The sequence below is a fragment of the Sorex fumeus genome, unplaced genomic scaffold (genome assembly GCF_029834395.1).
Source record: "Sorex fumeus unplaced genomic scaffold, SorFum_2.1 ptg000131l, whole genome shotgun sequence".
NCBI lineage: Eukaryota > Metazoa > Chordata > Mammalia > Eulipotyphla > Soricidae > Sorex > Sorex fumeus.
This window is the reverse complement of record NW_026606188.1, coordinates 34,204,621-34,219,140: the sequence shown is the minus strand read 5'-3', so window position 1 is coordinate 34,219,140 and position 14,520 is coordinate 34,204,621. Positions and strand designations below refer to the sequence as shown.

Here is a 14,520-nt window from a genome sequence, read left to right as displayed (position 1 = left end):
TTTTTCATTAAATGTGTAATTCTTAAAAGTGAAATATTTTAAACTGATTTATAGATTTCTTTAAAAATATATAATTGCCTTATGCTGATGGCAATAAATATAATTTGATGTGCTTTTTATTGTATAAAGAAAAAGTTCAACTGACAATTATTATTCTTTATGTGTCATCCTCTATGTTTTTATTTAAAACTTAGACTGTCACACCCAATTTACTGTGCATTATTATCTGATATATCAGAATAGTGATAAAGCACATAATTGCCTTTAGTTACTGCTTTGAAATACTATATTGAAATGAAGTCACTAACAGTTGATGTGCATGATCCCTAAATTGATGAGAGATAGATATATGGTATAAATGTTTGAAAGATAAATTAGTTAAATGACATCCAGAAATGTAATGAGCCTTTAATTGAAAACATTTCAGTTTTTATAACTTTGAGATGAGATGATCATGGAAAGCATGAATATATCATTGAGCAAGCAAAGATCTTATAAACTATTCTAAGAAACAGCTAAAAATTAGAACTGGTAGTTTACCTGGCAACTCTTATGCCAATAATGATGAAATTGGTAATCAAAACTAGTGATGGACACCATGCGTTGGTCAACATAGAGAACTCTTTACTAAGAATAAACTGTTATCTAAAAAAGCAGATCTGTTTTGAAACAAAACCAATTTTTTCAAGCACTGTAACACCGTGCTCACGTTGTTCATTGATTTGCTTGAGTGGGTACCAGTAACATCTCCATTGTGAGACTTGTTACTGTTTTTGGCATATCGAATAAATAGAAGCAATTTATATTTGAAAATAGATTTGCAAAAACATTTGATTTAATAAATACACTTCTATAAATAATTGGCATATAGTAAGATATCCCTGTTATCATTAAAATGACTACTGAAATTATTACTTTTCTTAATCTAGGAAAGGGAGATTATTTCTGCCCCTACCTATTAAAACATACTTTGAAATTTAAACCTGATACTTAATATTTACTAGCAAAATAAATGAGCCATGAGGTCATTTATAGAAGCAATCCATTTCTATTAAATACCGAAAACCCCAGATCTTCACAGATTTAAGTACTTAACAATCACTTCATTTATTTCTTCAATCAATCATAACATAAACAGCATACTTTATAGAAAGTGACAGCATAGTATATTGTTCTCCAGCGTTCAATAAATACTGTGCATCCAAGAGGACACTTAAGAAAACAGTCTGGAAAAATTGATAACTTCTAAAATTGAGGATAGGTCCTGTTTCCTTTACTTGGCGCAACTGAGATGTGAAGTGACTTTTGTCTGGAATAGTTTGTAGTTTGTTTACATTATTGTCAAAAACTCAGACCACCACTAGAGGACACCCTTTTTCTCTGTTATCTAAATCCTGATACACAGGTACTGAATTAGGAACAAATTACCAAAAGAAAGAGGAATATTCATTTTTAAGTAATGAAGGACTAGCATATCAGATACAACAGTACAGATATAAATTTTATTAGCATGCTTTTTAAAGAATCTAATGAAATTATTTAAATGTCCAGAACAGAATTGTGTAATTTTTTGGAAGGTTGGGGGGTTGAGCCTCATCCAGCATTGCTCAGGGCTCTGAGCTCAGGAATCACTCTTAGCAGTGCTCAGGGAACCATATGGGATGCCAGAGATAGAACTTGGTTGGCCATATGTGAGGCAAACACCCGACTCACTGTTCCATCTCTCTGATCCATGAGCTGTGCAGTTTTGATCTGTTATACTTATAAAATAGCATTAATCAGGTATATTAATATCATAATAGACAAATATAGATCAAACTATAGAATGATGTGAGACTTGTTGCTACTGTTTTTAGCATATCGAATAAATAGAAACATGATTGATATTTGAAAATAGATTTGCATATATATACATATATATAACATAGTAGATTGCTCTACTGTGCTTGATAAACTTTATTTTAAAGAAGTTATTTAAGGTAGACTATAGACCGAATATGATGACCACTTAATGCCTATCTTGCAAACTACAACACCCAAAAGGAGAGAGACTAAAAGGGAATGTGCCTGTCACAGCGCGTAGGGATAATGAAGTGGGGGTGGTGGGATGGATACTGGGAACATTGATGGTGGGGAATGGGCACTGGTGGAGGGATGGGTACTCGATCGTTGAATGACTGAAATGTAAGCACTAAAATTTGTAAGTCTGTAACTGTACCTCGCGGTGATTCTGTAGCACTGCACTGCCCTCCCGTTGTTCATCGATTTTCTTGAGTGGGCCCAGTAACGTCTTCATTGTGAGACTTCTGTTACTGTGTTTGACATATCAAATACATCACAGGTAGCTTGCCAGGCTTTATGGTGTGGGAAAGATACTCTCAGTAACTTGCCGGCTCTCTGAGAGGGGCAGAGGAATCAAACTCAGCTCAGCTGGGCTGGCTGCATGCAACGCGAACACCCTACCAGTGTGCTATGGCTCCAGCCCCGTGGTGATTCATTAAAAAAAAAAAAAGTTATTTAAGGGGTCGAACAATAGTACAGTGGGTAGGGCATGAGGCTGAACAAGGTTAGATCTGCTCACCCCATATGTTCTCTCTCATCCACCAGGATTGATCCCTGAGCACAGAGTCAGGAGTAAGCTCTTAGAATTGCCAGTTGTGGGCCAAAAGCAAACAAACAAAAAGTTGGTTAATACAGTCTATTGAAAAATTGGTATTCATGACTTTGAAATTGAGCCTGCACCTCTCTCCCATATACATTATAAGAGCATGTGTATGAATAAATATATGTAGCTATATACATATTTATATATACCTATACTGCAACATATGTATATAAATTCAATGTAAGCCAAAAATGTAATATCTGAAGAAAATAAAAGAAAATTGACAAATTGAATATAGGCTATAAAATAACCAAAATATCTATAGCAAATAACTTATTGTATTTAAATTCAGGGACCACCTGGAAAGGATGGACTGCCGGGTCATCCTGGGCAACGTGGAGAAACAGTAAGTATCCCTAATCTTCTAAAATTTTCTATTTCTATACAAAAGTTGCTCCATTAACCTACCTCAGTTTCCAGGCTAATGGAGAGGTCAATTTCATAGAAGCTTTAATTAAAACATGTTTAAACCCAAAATTAGAACTACAGTTGTATGAAAATCAGTAAACTTAAGGATACAAGATATTACTTGATTTGGCTATCAATTTGGTTGCTAATTCATTTATTGTCAATCATAGCTTTAGGGATAAGCTGATGGAGGAAAAGTATTTTACACACATCAGGATTGTTAACGTTGACTTTTCTTTCATGTCTTTTTTTTTATAAACACGTTTAATTCAACTAATCACTCTTCCAGTAGCTAAAGAAAATATCAGAAGCTATGCAGAGAACAGGTTCTTCTATCTAGAGCTAACATGAAATATGTGCCAACATTGAAGACTTCAGATAATATTTGTCCTAGAACTATGTCAAATGGATTTTCTTGCCTCAAGTATTAAAAAGTAGATTTTTAATTGCAAGCTAATTGTAAATAAGCACTAATTGAACAATTTGTATGTCTAACAATTATCTGGCATCTGTACCAGAGAGTTAGTAGAGCAGGTAAGGTTCTTACTTGCACAGGCTGATCCCAATTTGATACCTGGTTCTACATATGGTTTCCTGAAATCACCACCAGTGATCCCTGTGCACAGAGCTAGGAATAAGCCCTGAGCATCACTGGGTAACAAAGACGACATATATATAAACAAAAAGATATGCTTTTGTATGATTTAAGATACTGCTGGGTTTGTTCACTTATTCTGCCACAGTTACAAAGCCAAATGTGTACTCTTTCCAGTAAATTGTCTGTCTTATCAGAAATCATCATGGATCAGCTTGTTTCCTTAGAATCAATTTTTTGTTTTCACTATTGATTAATTTCTCCATAACTGATTTTAAAGAAGTACAGAATATCTGAAACGGTAGAGTGGGTAGGCTGCATGCATTTTCACACTGCCAATGCAGGTTCAAATCCTGGTGCTCCATTTGGTCCCCTGAGTCCTATTCTGCATGACCCCTGAGCACAGAGCCAGAAGTAAACTCCAAGCACAGCCAGATGTGGACCAAAAATAAAAACAAAAATTGAAAGAAAGTAAGTCAGAGCACAGACCCTATTTCCGTGAGTGACTTTCGTCATTTGATGGCATTCTGTCAAACATAAAGGCATTTTTGGAGTTACATCCCAGTACACAATAACAAATCTGAAGACATGCAAATTTCCTGCATGAGACTGTCTATCAACAGCAACCCATTTCCTGTTCGCTTATCAAGTGACAGTTTTCAATGTAAGAACTTCTTAGTTTTAGTCAGATTGAAAACTTCAAAGTCTTAGATTTCAAAAGCAGAATCAAGAATAATTTAGTGAGAACAAAGGGTAAAATTGTTTGGGTTTCCTCTTGGGTATGACATCTGCAGAAGGAGCATTAAATGAAATCTCTATAGTAGAATTCACACTTTCAAATCACAAATGCATTTTCATTCAAAATTGCACCCAATCAATTTTAACTAAGACATTGCCTGGTTTCTTGGGAATAACTAGAAAATTATCAAAATGTCTTTTGAGAAAGAGCTACCTAGAGAATTGCTATTTAAAATCCCTTTAGTTTTGGACTTGATCAAGACTTTCTGTTTCTTTCAAAAGCCACCGAAGTATGAACAAAGCAACAGATAGATAAATAGAAGTACATGTATAGAGATAGAAATATTTCAATTTTAATGAAGAGTAAAACAGCAGACTAAATAATTAATGATTCTAGGAGGATGATCTCTTTTAGTAGTGTCTCACAGACAAAACCTAGAAGCATATTTTGAAATACTACTTCCTGATTTTAAATATGCATCTACAACCAATAATAAATTGCCCTCTAGTCATGAAACTTGTCAACTAATTCCTTACCTACTGATATTTGAAAGATATCTTATAAAAGAGTCATCCTGTGGGACATCATAAAAATAGTATATCAAGTAAGGTGTTTACCCTTTCACATTGCCAACCCAGGTTCTATCTCTGGCATGGCCTCAGGAGTCATCCTTGAGTACCAAGCTAGGAATAAGCCCTGAGCACATCTGAGCACATTATAGTAAATGATGATGCGAATCATCCCTATTTTACTATTTCTGGCATATTTGAGATTTATTTCCAATCATAAATTAAAGAATTGATGGTTTACTATAACATCTTATATCAAATTTTGTTAAAACTATTAGAAAATGTAGAAATATTTTATATTACACAGAAACAATTCAAATTTGTCTCAGAAACACAGTGACAAATTCTGATTTGATCTTAAGTTAATTTAGTCCCCTTAGAGATGATGAAGATAAAAACTAATGTTTTGGAAGCAAACAAAATATTTTATATTGTTCTTGTGTAAAATTAATTTTCTTCAAGAAATTTGGAAAGTATAATTTAAGGTTTTCTAAATTAAATAGCAAATAAACTCATGAGTTAATATTGAAAGTTTCTATTATGGAGTTGATTTATAACATGCCTATTCCCAGTTTATTAAATATTTACATACATATTGACTTAGTACAAGCAGACATAAAGGCAATATTCTCTCTAACTACTCTCAAATACATAATCCATTAAGGTCAGTATAATCCAAACTTTTCTTTTTTCCCTTAGAATATATTAGTACAAGACTGGTTTGCAAAATTTTCACTGGTAAAGGTAAAAGGTAAAGGCCCTCCCGTTGATCGTCGATTTGCTCGAGCGGGCCCAGTAACGTCTCCATTGGAGACTTTGTTGTTACTGTGTCTGGCATATCGAATACTCTCGGTAGCTTGCCGGGCTCTCCGAGAGGGGCGGAGGAATCGAACTCGGGTCGGCCATGTTGGTCGCTTGTAAGGCGAACGCCCTACCCGCTGTGCTATTGCTCCAGCATATTATCTATTGATTTTAATCACTAAATTCAGTATCATTTTTGTGTGCTGGTATTGTTCTTATAGTTACTAGAAAAAGAACTTTGTAAAATACATTCCTTTTTAAGACTCAGAATTGTATTTCCATCTCCACATTGAATGCTTAAAATAAGAAAACTTGTGGGGCTATAGAGAGGTAGTACAGGGGCTTATGGTTAAAGCCCTGAACACCTCTAGGTGTCACCCCAAAACAAAAAAGATAAATTGAAAATTTCACTGTCACTGTCCTCCCATTGTTCATTGATTTGCTTGAGCAGGCCCAGTAATGTCTTCATTGTGAAACTCGTTGTTACTGTATTTTGCATATTGAATACATCACGGGGAGCTTGCCAGGCTTTGCCGTGCAGGCAAGAGACTCTCGGTAGCTTGTGGGCTCTCTGAGAGGGGCGGAGGATTTGAACCCAGCTCGAATGGGCCAGCTGTGCACAAGGCAAACACCCTACCGCTATGCTATTGCTCCAGACCGAAAAATTGAATTTGCTAGAAAACAAATAAAATAACTCATACTTGAACAATATAAGCTATGCATTCAACAGATTGCTTTATTTTCAGGTACTATACAATTATTTCATAAAAGTTTTGTTTGTGCTGTCAGTTATGTATGATTTTTTTACAGATAATGCTTTCTTTTTTTAGGGATTTCAAGGCAAGACAGGTCCTCCTGGGCCAGGCGGTGTTGTTGGACCACAGGTACAATGTTTATTTTCCTTACTTTTTCATTTATATTTTCATCTTTTTTGTGCTACGTAAACTCTGTCCATTTTAATTGATTCAACAAGATGCATTTTGTATTTCATTTATAAAACATAGATTTAATTATCTTGTACCAAGTAAACTTTCACAATACATTGCTATGATAAAGTGATATTTCAGTTATCTGTATGCATAAATGAAAATGATAAAATTTAAAAATTAAAATGAATTTTAAAATTTCCAATAAAATAACATAAATTCTTGACTCTGTCTCTGTCTTGCAAACACCAAATATGATGTATCAAATAGCTTGGCATTGATCTTTAGTAGACTCCAACAATTATTTTAGAATAAATTAAATTTAAAAGATGAATGTATATTAGAAATTTAATGGTTACACTATGACTCATAAAATTATAATATTTGTAATACTTAGTCTATGACTCAAAATTATAATATTTGTAAATAAACACATTTTCTTATGAATTTTGTATTACTGATCATGACTTTTGTAATTAATATACTAATAAATAGAGCATATAAAAAGGGCAACAATTTTTCTGACAGATGGCAGTCTCTAATATTGGTATGTTTTCTTGAATTACAGTGTTAATATCAACTATAGTTAAATATCAATAGGGAATAATTCTTAAAAATAGAAAACAATATTTTTATATGTGAAAATATATTGAATGAATAGAATAGGGTTATTTAATTGTAATTTTACCTCTTGATAACAAAGCATAGTAAAAGTATAAGAACAATTGAATTAGTACTTTGATCATATAATTACTTTAAATATTATTTTTTCAGTTTGATTAGTTCTTAACGTTAGAACTCTCTCTCCCCCTCCTTTCTTTTCCCTTGCCATATTTCTTTTTGTCTCTTTCCCTCTCTGTCATATACACATATACACAAAAACAAAACAGTATTCTTTCTTCCTGAAATATATGCAATATATGCAATATATGCAATAGAATAATATAAAGAATTCTTGGAGTGGTTGATTATTTTATTTGACGATTATTCATGAATTAATGGAAATGTCATTTGCTACTTTATAAAGAAATTTTAGCATGCATATATGCTGCATACTTTTTAACAATAAGGATCTCCTTTTAACCAACTTAACAGTTTTAATTTTAAAATACGCTGTAAATAAGTTCTATGAAAAAATTTTTTATTCATTTAAAGAAACTTCAGAACCACTTTCCCTGAAAAAACTAAAAGAATGGTTTTAGTTTTTTACTTCATTATAAATAAATACTTAATGCAATAAGGCCATGAATATCTGGATCCCTTTCAAATGTTACTATGTTTAACATCATAGAGCTTTAATGAAAATTTCAAGAAAGATCTCCCATCTTTTGAAAATTTCTGCCTAATACAGACACACTTGACTTTAATTTTTTTTTTGTTTTCTTGTTTGTGTTTTGTTTGAGGGCTATACCTGGTGATGCTATGGGGTCACTCCTGGCTATGCGCTCAGGAATTACTCCTGGCTTTGTGGAGGCACTATATAAATGAGAGGGGGATTGAACCAGGGTCAGCCACAAGCAAGGCAAATGCTTGACCCACTGTAACTATTGTTCTTGCCCCACACATGGCTTGTGTTTTGTCTTTCTACTTTATAACTTAAAAGTAGCAGGTAAATCTTGTATGCATGCTAATTGAATGAACTACTTTTCTTGAATGACCCTTTTCACGTTTTATTTAGTGAAGATAAATACCTGAAATTCTTTGTTGTTAAGTTTCCACGATTTTCCAAGTTACAATAGTTGAGCTGCAGGCATATAATATCCCAGCACCAATCCCACTGCCAGTGACAACTTTCCTCCACCAGTGTCCCCAGGTTCCCTCCGTCCATCTCAGCCTGCCTTCTGGACAGGCATATTTTTAAGTTTGGCTGTTGTATTTTGGGTCTCCTGCTTTCAAGATCCCTTAAAGAAAGAAACTTCAGTTGTCTCTTTCCATTTTAACTATACTTTAATATTAGGACAAAGGGAAGTCATTCATTTTGCAATCTATATGCAGTTGTTAATAATTAAAGACAAATATTCCTATATTTTTCAAAAGTTGTGAGTTATTGAAATGACTTATTCAAACACATAAGATTGCAGCATTTGATATTTGTTTCTTTGTTTTTTCATGTGAACCACTGCTCTCTTTTATGTTGGTGGCAATGACCATTAAATTATTATCAGTTTTAGATTCCATAAGTTTTGAAATTCTAGTGATTAGGTATTTATGAAAAAAAACCTTGTGGAGAAATGCTTATACATAAGCAATAGATTTGGAAGTTTCAATACTGCATAGTTAAAGAAAAAAAGCTGAAGTATGCACACCAAAATTTAGGGTAAATATGTTCTTTCAAGTATTAAAAATTAATTGTGTGTTTGCAGAAAAAAAGGAGTGATATTCAATAAACAGCTTCAGTAACACTTTCTATTGCTTAATGCCCTACACATCTCAAAAGTTTTTCTTTTATTCAGAAAAAATGTTCATATTTAATTCAGACCCTTCATTTTGCTCTGTTCTAAGTGGAGATAGAGAGCAACTGGTCACTATTCTCTATTTACACTTGAAAGCTCATTAAACTCTACCGCCACAAAACAGCACTACTCAAGGGACACATAAATGACCTGACATTTTTCACTTTGGCATTTGCAGCAATTTAAGACAGCAAGCTATTTGTTATAAGCTTTGGCTGGGAGGAACTGCCAGCCCAAACTCATGGCTTTCAGGATTCCTCTGCCACATGTTGTAGACTTTGTCAAATGAATATAGATTAACAGTAGGGAGGTCTCCAATCATGGAAATTCCAAGGAGAACCACTATTGCCATTTGGGAGCCAGTAGACGTAAGCTTTTTATCATGTAGTGATTCATCAAGTAGCTATCAATGTAGAGCCAATGCATCTTTCACTTCTGAACACCTCTGAAATATTATATGAAAACTTAAAAAATGGGACAAAATTAGTTAATCCTCAAAAAAATCAATATTTGACTAGACTCACTACTGAAGCAGTTCTGATGCAAAAGAAAAAGAAATATCTTTGAACTTTAAGTTATATCTCTTGTTTTCAGATTCTGAGACTATAGAATCCTACAAACTGTTCTATTTTCAGTGCTTTATATGAATTATTTTCTAGGACATTATGAAAATAAATGAGAATGATAAGTTCTTATCAAAAAGGAGTGATATTAATTTAGAGTTTGTGTTATCTTTACCAAGGATTTTAAAATAAGAATTTAATTAAATTTGGCTTTTCTAATTTAGGGGCCCACTGGGGAGACAGGTCCAATAGGTGAACGTGGACATCCTGGTCCTCCTGGTCCTCCTGGAGAGCAAGGTCTTCCCGGTGCTGCAGGAAAAGAAGGTGCAAAGGTATTACATAGCCACAGAATTTTCATTTTCTTTATGCTATAGGTTCTCACCATTTGTCCTTAAATTTTCTAAGCGTTGCCATAGAATTTAAATGGATATCAGAGACATAATAGTAGAATGTTCAGTTTAGTATACTACCAGGCATGAATGAACAATAACATGAGACCAGACCCCATATGTGTGTGTGTGTGTATATATATATGTATATGTATACATATATATATATGTATATATATAAAGGAGACAAGATTACTGAATTCAGTAGTAATTGTTTTTGATATAGAAAGAGAAGGACTGAGAAGCTAGCACATGGATCTCCTTAAATATTCTCTTAACCAAGGGAGTGGGTGAGAAATATTCCTTAGCTTTAAAATATGCACTGTAGCACTATAGCACTGTCTTCCTGTTGTTCATTGACCTGCTCGAGTGGGCACCAGTAACCTCTCCATTGTGAGACTTGTTACTGTTTTTGACATATCAAATATGTCACGGGGAGTTTGCAAGTCTCTTCCATGCAGGTGGGAGACTTTCGGTAGCTTTCCGGGCTCTCTGAGAGGGATGGAGGAATCGAACCTGGGTCGACCTTGTGCAAGTTAAACTCCCTACCTGCTGTGCTAACATAAACTATGGTGAAATAAAGGGACTGGAGAAGAGCACAATGTTTGACAGGATTGTTTTCCACATATCCTATACGCATAGAAATTTTTATCTCGGACCGCTGCTCATTTTCTGGTCATATCTTCCCCTCCTAGTAATAAACCTCCCATGTTAAGTATGTTCTAAAATAGGAGTTAGTGGGTCTTTTTTAATGGCATTTTGTATAATATTCTCATTATGAAATAATACTCAGGTTTATTTGCATTAAGTTGGAGATGATCACTGTTTCTGGGTATTTATAGAAATGATTGTGATGTACGCTGTCTGCCTTAGGGTGACCCTGGTCCTCAAGGTGTCTCAGGGAAAGACGGACCAGCTGGACTGCGTGGTTTTCCAGGTGAAAGAGGACTTCCAGGAGCTCAGGTATAAAGACAAATAGGTCAAACATGTGAGTGGAGTTGCTTATTGAAGTGTAAATGCTAATTGAAGTTTTCTCAGATTTAACTAAAAATTCACGTGTATTTACATGAACATATGGAAACATGTATATAACATATTCTCACAGTATATAAAATACTATATAAGCATTGAAAGCAATTCCTAATATTCTCATTTTATCAGTCATATATCTCTAGTTTATGTTAAGCTCATGTTAATTCACTTCATTCTTTCACTTTTCTTAGGGTGCCGCAGGACTAAAAGGAGGAGAAGGTCCCCAGGGCCCACCAGGTCCAATTGTAAGTATGATTATAATAAACAACCTTGCTGTCCATGGGTGCAAATTATAGCTCCTCTTTCATTACTCTCACGCTGTGATCCCACCGTGTATGCAAGAGAAAATAAACACATGTCAATCAAATCAGTCAGTACCTCGCCTCCACTAATTGCATGAACTAATGAGTACAGAAACAGAAGATTTCAGATGATTGAAAGTATTTAGTTGACTGCCTTTGCCAGCAGGTAAAAGAAACTGCCTCAGAACAGCAAGGAAAAACATGGTTATTTGTCTAATTCTTAGTACTTTCTGAGATTTTAATTTTTTTTTGAGATTTTAATTTTGCCAATGCTTTTAAAATATATCATGAAGGACATATATTTATCTTTCATAATGAAAAATGTCATGAAAGGCATATATTACTTTTATATATTATCCAGACAGTTTCACATTTATTATAACCTCATGAAATAATTGACAAATGCGTGAACATCATATTTTTACCTCACTTTCTTTCCTTAAGATGCACATCAGGGGTGTGGAGCTATAGCACAGCTGGTAGGGCATTTGCCTTGCATGTGGTGACCTGGGTTCGATTCCCAACATCCCATATGGTTCCCTGAGCACCACCAGGAGTAATTCCTGAGTGCATGAGCCAGGAGTAACCCCTGTGCAATGCTGGGTATGACCCAAACAGCTAGAAAAAAAGATGCATACCAGTCCTTTTGAAAGCAATTGAATGCAACCTTCTTTTTTTTTTTTTCATAAATTTGCATCTCCTCTTACCTGTGCTCTGAAAAGTTACTTGTGACAGCAAACTGCCAACTTTAGTAGTCTCTTCTCAGTCTGTTTGACCCTATCTAAAAAGCTTAACATGCTGTAAATCTCTATGAATTTCCTTATTCAGCATTTTGATGTCCTGCTTGTTCCACCTACAAATCAATTTCTTTAATTGATTCATTTTCTTTATTTCTCTCTCTGTGAAGTATGTCTTAACTGAGTACCTTAACTCCGTTTACTTACTCTCTTCTATCAATTTTAGAATTACAGATTATAGTGTTATAGTTGCGTACCCTGAATAATATCCATAGTTCATAATTATTATCCATTGGCCTTCAGAACTTTGCCTTCAGAGTCTTCAGAAATCAAAGTGCCTGTCATGGCAAAATCATCTTCATAATTTGGCCCCAATTACCATAGTCTTATTTCCTTTAAAGTCTACCTTAAAATTTTGCTGAATCTAATGCATTTCTGGATTCTCAAACTACCATGAACTTTTATAGCTGAAAAAATATATTTTATTTCCCTTCTTCCAGGAAGTCTCATTTTACCCTTTTTCTGCCTGACAGAAATTTTATTCATCCATAGAGATCAAGCTTAAATGTCAACTCCCCATCAATTCATCTTCAACGGTTGACATCCATTTATTTTATTACTGAAATATCTTTAACCTTAGTGATTTTTGTTATGTTTTATTTTTTAAAAAGTAGAAAGGAATATATGTTAGCTGACTATAATTACAGGTTCCTTGATTTACATTACTTACTTTCACATCATACTGCTTGACACACAGTTACCGTCTTATTTAAATTTTTCAGTTTATTGTACATTCTAATATTGGAGAGAAAGCATGTATACTATTACTAAAAGTTGGAACAAGGAAGCTAATCTATGAATTATTAGTATTACAATTAATTTGTAGACTATGCAAATGCCACCTAATTAAGTCTGAATATCTCATGACTACTTCTTTAAATGAAGGTATATTTTACTAATTTTTTACTGCCCTTTTATATAATATTATGCAGAACTTTTTCAAAATTCCTTAGAATTTAGTGATGGCAACATTAGCAGAATAAAAACAATTCCCTCCTTTTATTTGTCTTAGTATAGAATGTAAATAATATAGTAAAATACATGCCACTCACTTTTAAATTAGAAAGTGTAGTGTTTTTGTTTCAAGATTTTTAAAAAATCAATTATTATTTTATTTTTGCCACTTGAATCATGCTACAAAGATTAAATTGTTTAAAGTCATTTTTACTACCCAAACCAACTATTCAGGGTGCATGAACAGTTGAAATTAATGTATTTGTAGGGTCCAGAAGATACATTGTAGGAAAGTATTAATGACAGTATGTGATTACATATAGAAAATTCATACAAAATATAATTAAAAATAAAATTAATACTATGTTTTCAATTATTGTTTGGTAATCACAATCTGTTTCCCTGGAGCAATCTGGCTCCATGAAAGAGAATCTAAAAGTAGATAATTTTGAAAAGAAAACCAATATAAAATAAACAGCATTAAAAGGCAGTGAGTGATAAAATGCTTTATGACAAACAAAAATGTTAATTCTGTGATGGTGAACGAGAAGAAAATTAAACAGAAGTGTCCCCTCAGTGGGCTGGACGCGGCATTATAAATAATGTGCTGAGGATTATGGAAATCATGTGAGAGCGTATATATGTTTCTAGGAAGAAGTTGACAATTATTTAGGGGCTATGTCTTACCAAAATAGAGCACCTTAAAAGAAAGACTAAAACTTGATGTTCATGCTAGGTTGCAGATGCTCTGTTACAGACTTAGAAGATGCAAAGCCAAAGCCAAAATATAATACAATATATGCTGAAACTCTAAACTGATAATTTAAAGTAATTTTAAGACTTGAAGTGTTTGAAACAAGTGGAGTAAAAATAAAATCAAAATCTTTTAAATTAAAATGTCATGGAAAAATTTTAATGCATTTGTATTCAATAAGAGAAAAGAGTGATTTAATCTGTTTATAATTTAATGACAGTGTCATAAGAATAAAACAAAAGACTAAGGCCATGGAAACTCAGCAATGCAGATGTAACAGACTAGGAGTAATAAGACTTTTTACTAAGATTGAATATTAACATTGAGAAGAGAACGAATCGTCTCAAGCTTGTATCTGAGGACCTCACATAGTTTTATTGGTCAAAATAAGAAGCACAGCCTTCACACAAAACCCAAACTTTGAATGATTCAAAGCTTTCAAAAGACTTTCATAAGTGGCTAATTGAAGTGTGCCACGTATGTTGAGTTTATTCAAAATAAAGTCATATTTTTATAATAAATTTTTATATCTAATTCTACAGACATCAGCAAATGAAAGTCCTTCCTGAAAGT

General features: G+C 33.6%; 1 protein-coding gene across 1 annotated transcript in view; it reads left to right on the top strand.

Moving 5' to 3' along the window:
* Positions 1–14,520, top strand: part of COL11A1 (collagen type XI alpha 1 chain) — a 208,274-nt gene that overhangs the window by 123,107 nt on the left and 70,647 nt on the right. Inside the window, exons 37-41 of the mRNA XM_056139025.1 lie at positions 2,958–3,011; positions 6,608–6,661; positions 9,944–10,051; positions 10,982–11,071; positions 11,332–11,385. Coding sequence (XP_055995000.1) covers positions 2,958–3,011; positions 6,608–6,661; positions 9,944–10,051; positions 10,982–11,071; positions 11,332–11,385 — 360 coding nt within the window. The remainder of the gene's footprint in view (positions 1–2,957; positions 3,012–6,607; positions 6,662–9,943; positions 10,052–10,981; positions 11,072–11,331; positions 11,386–14,520) is intronic.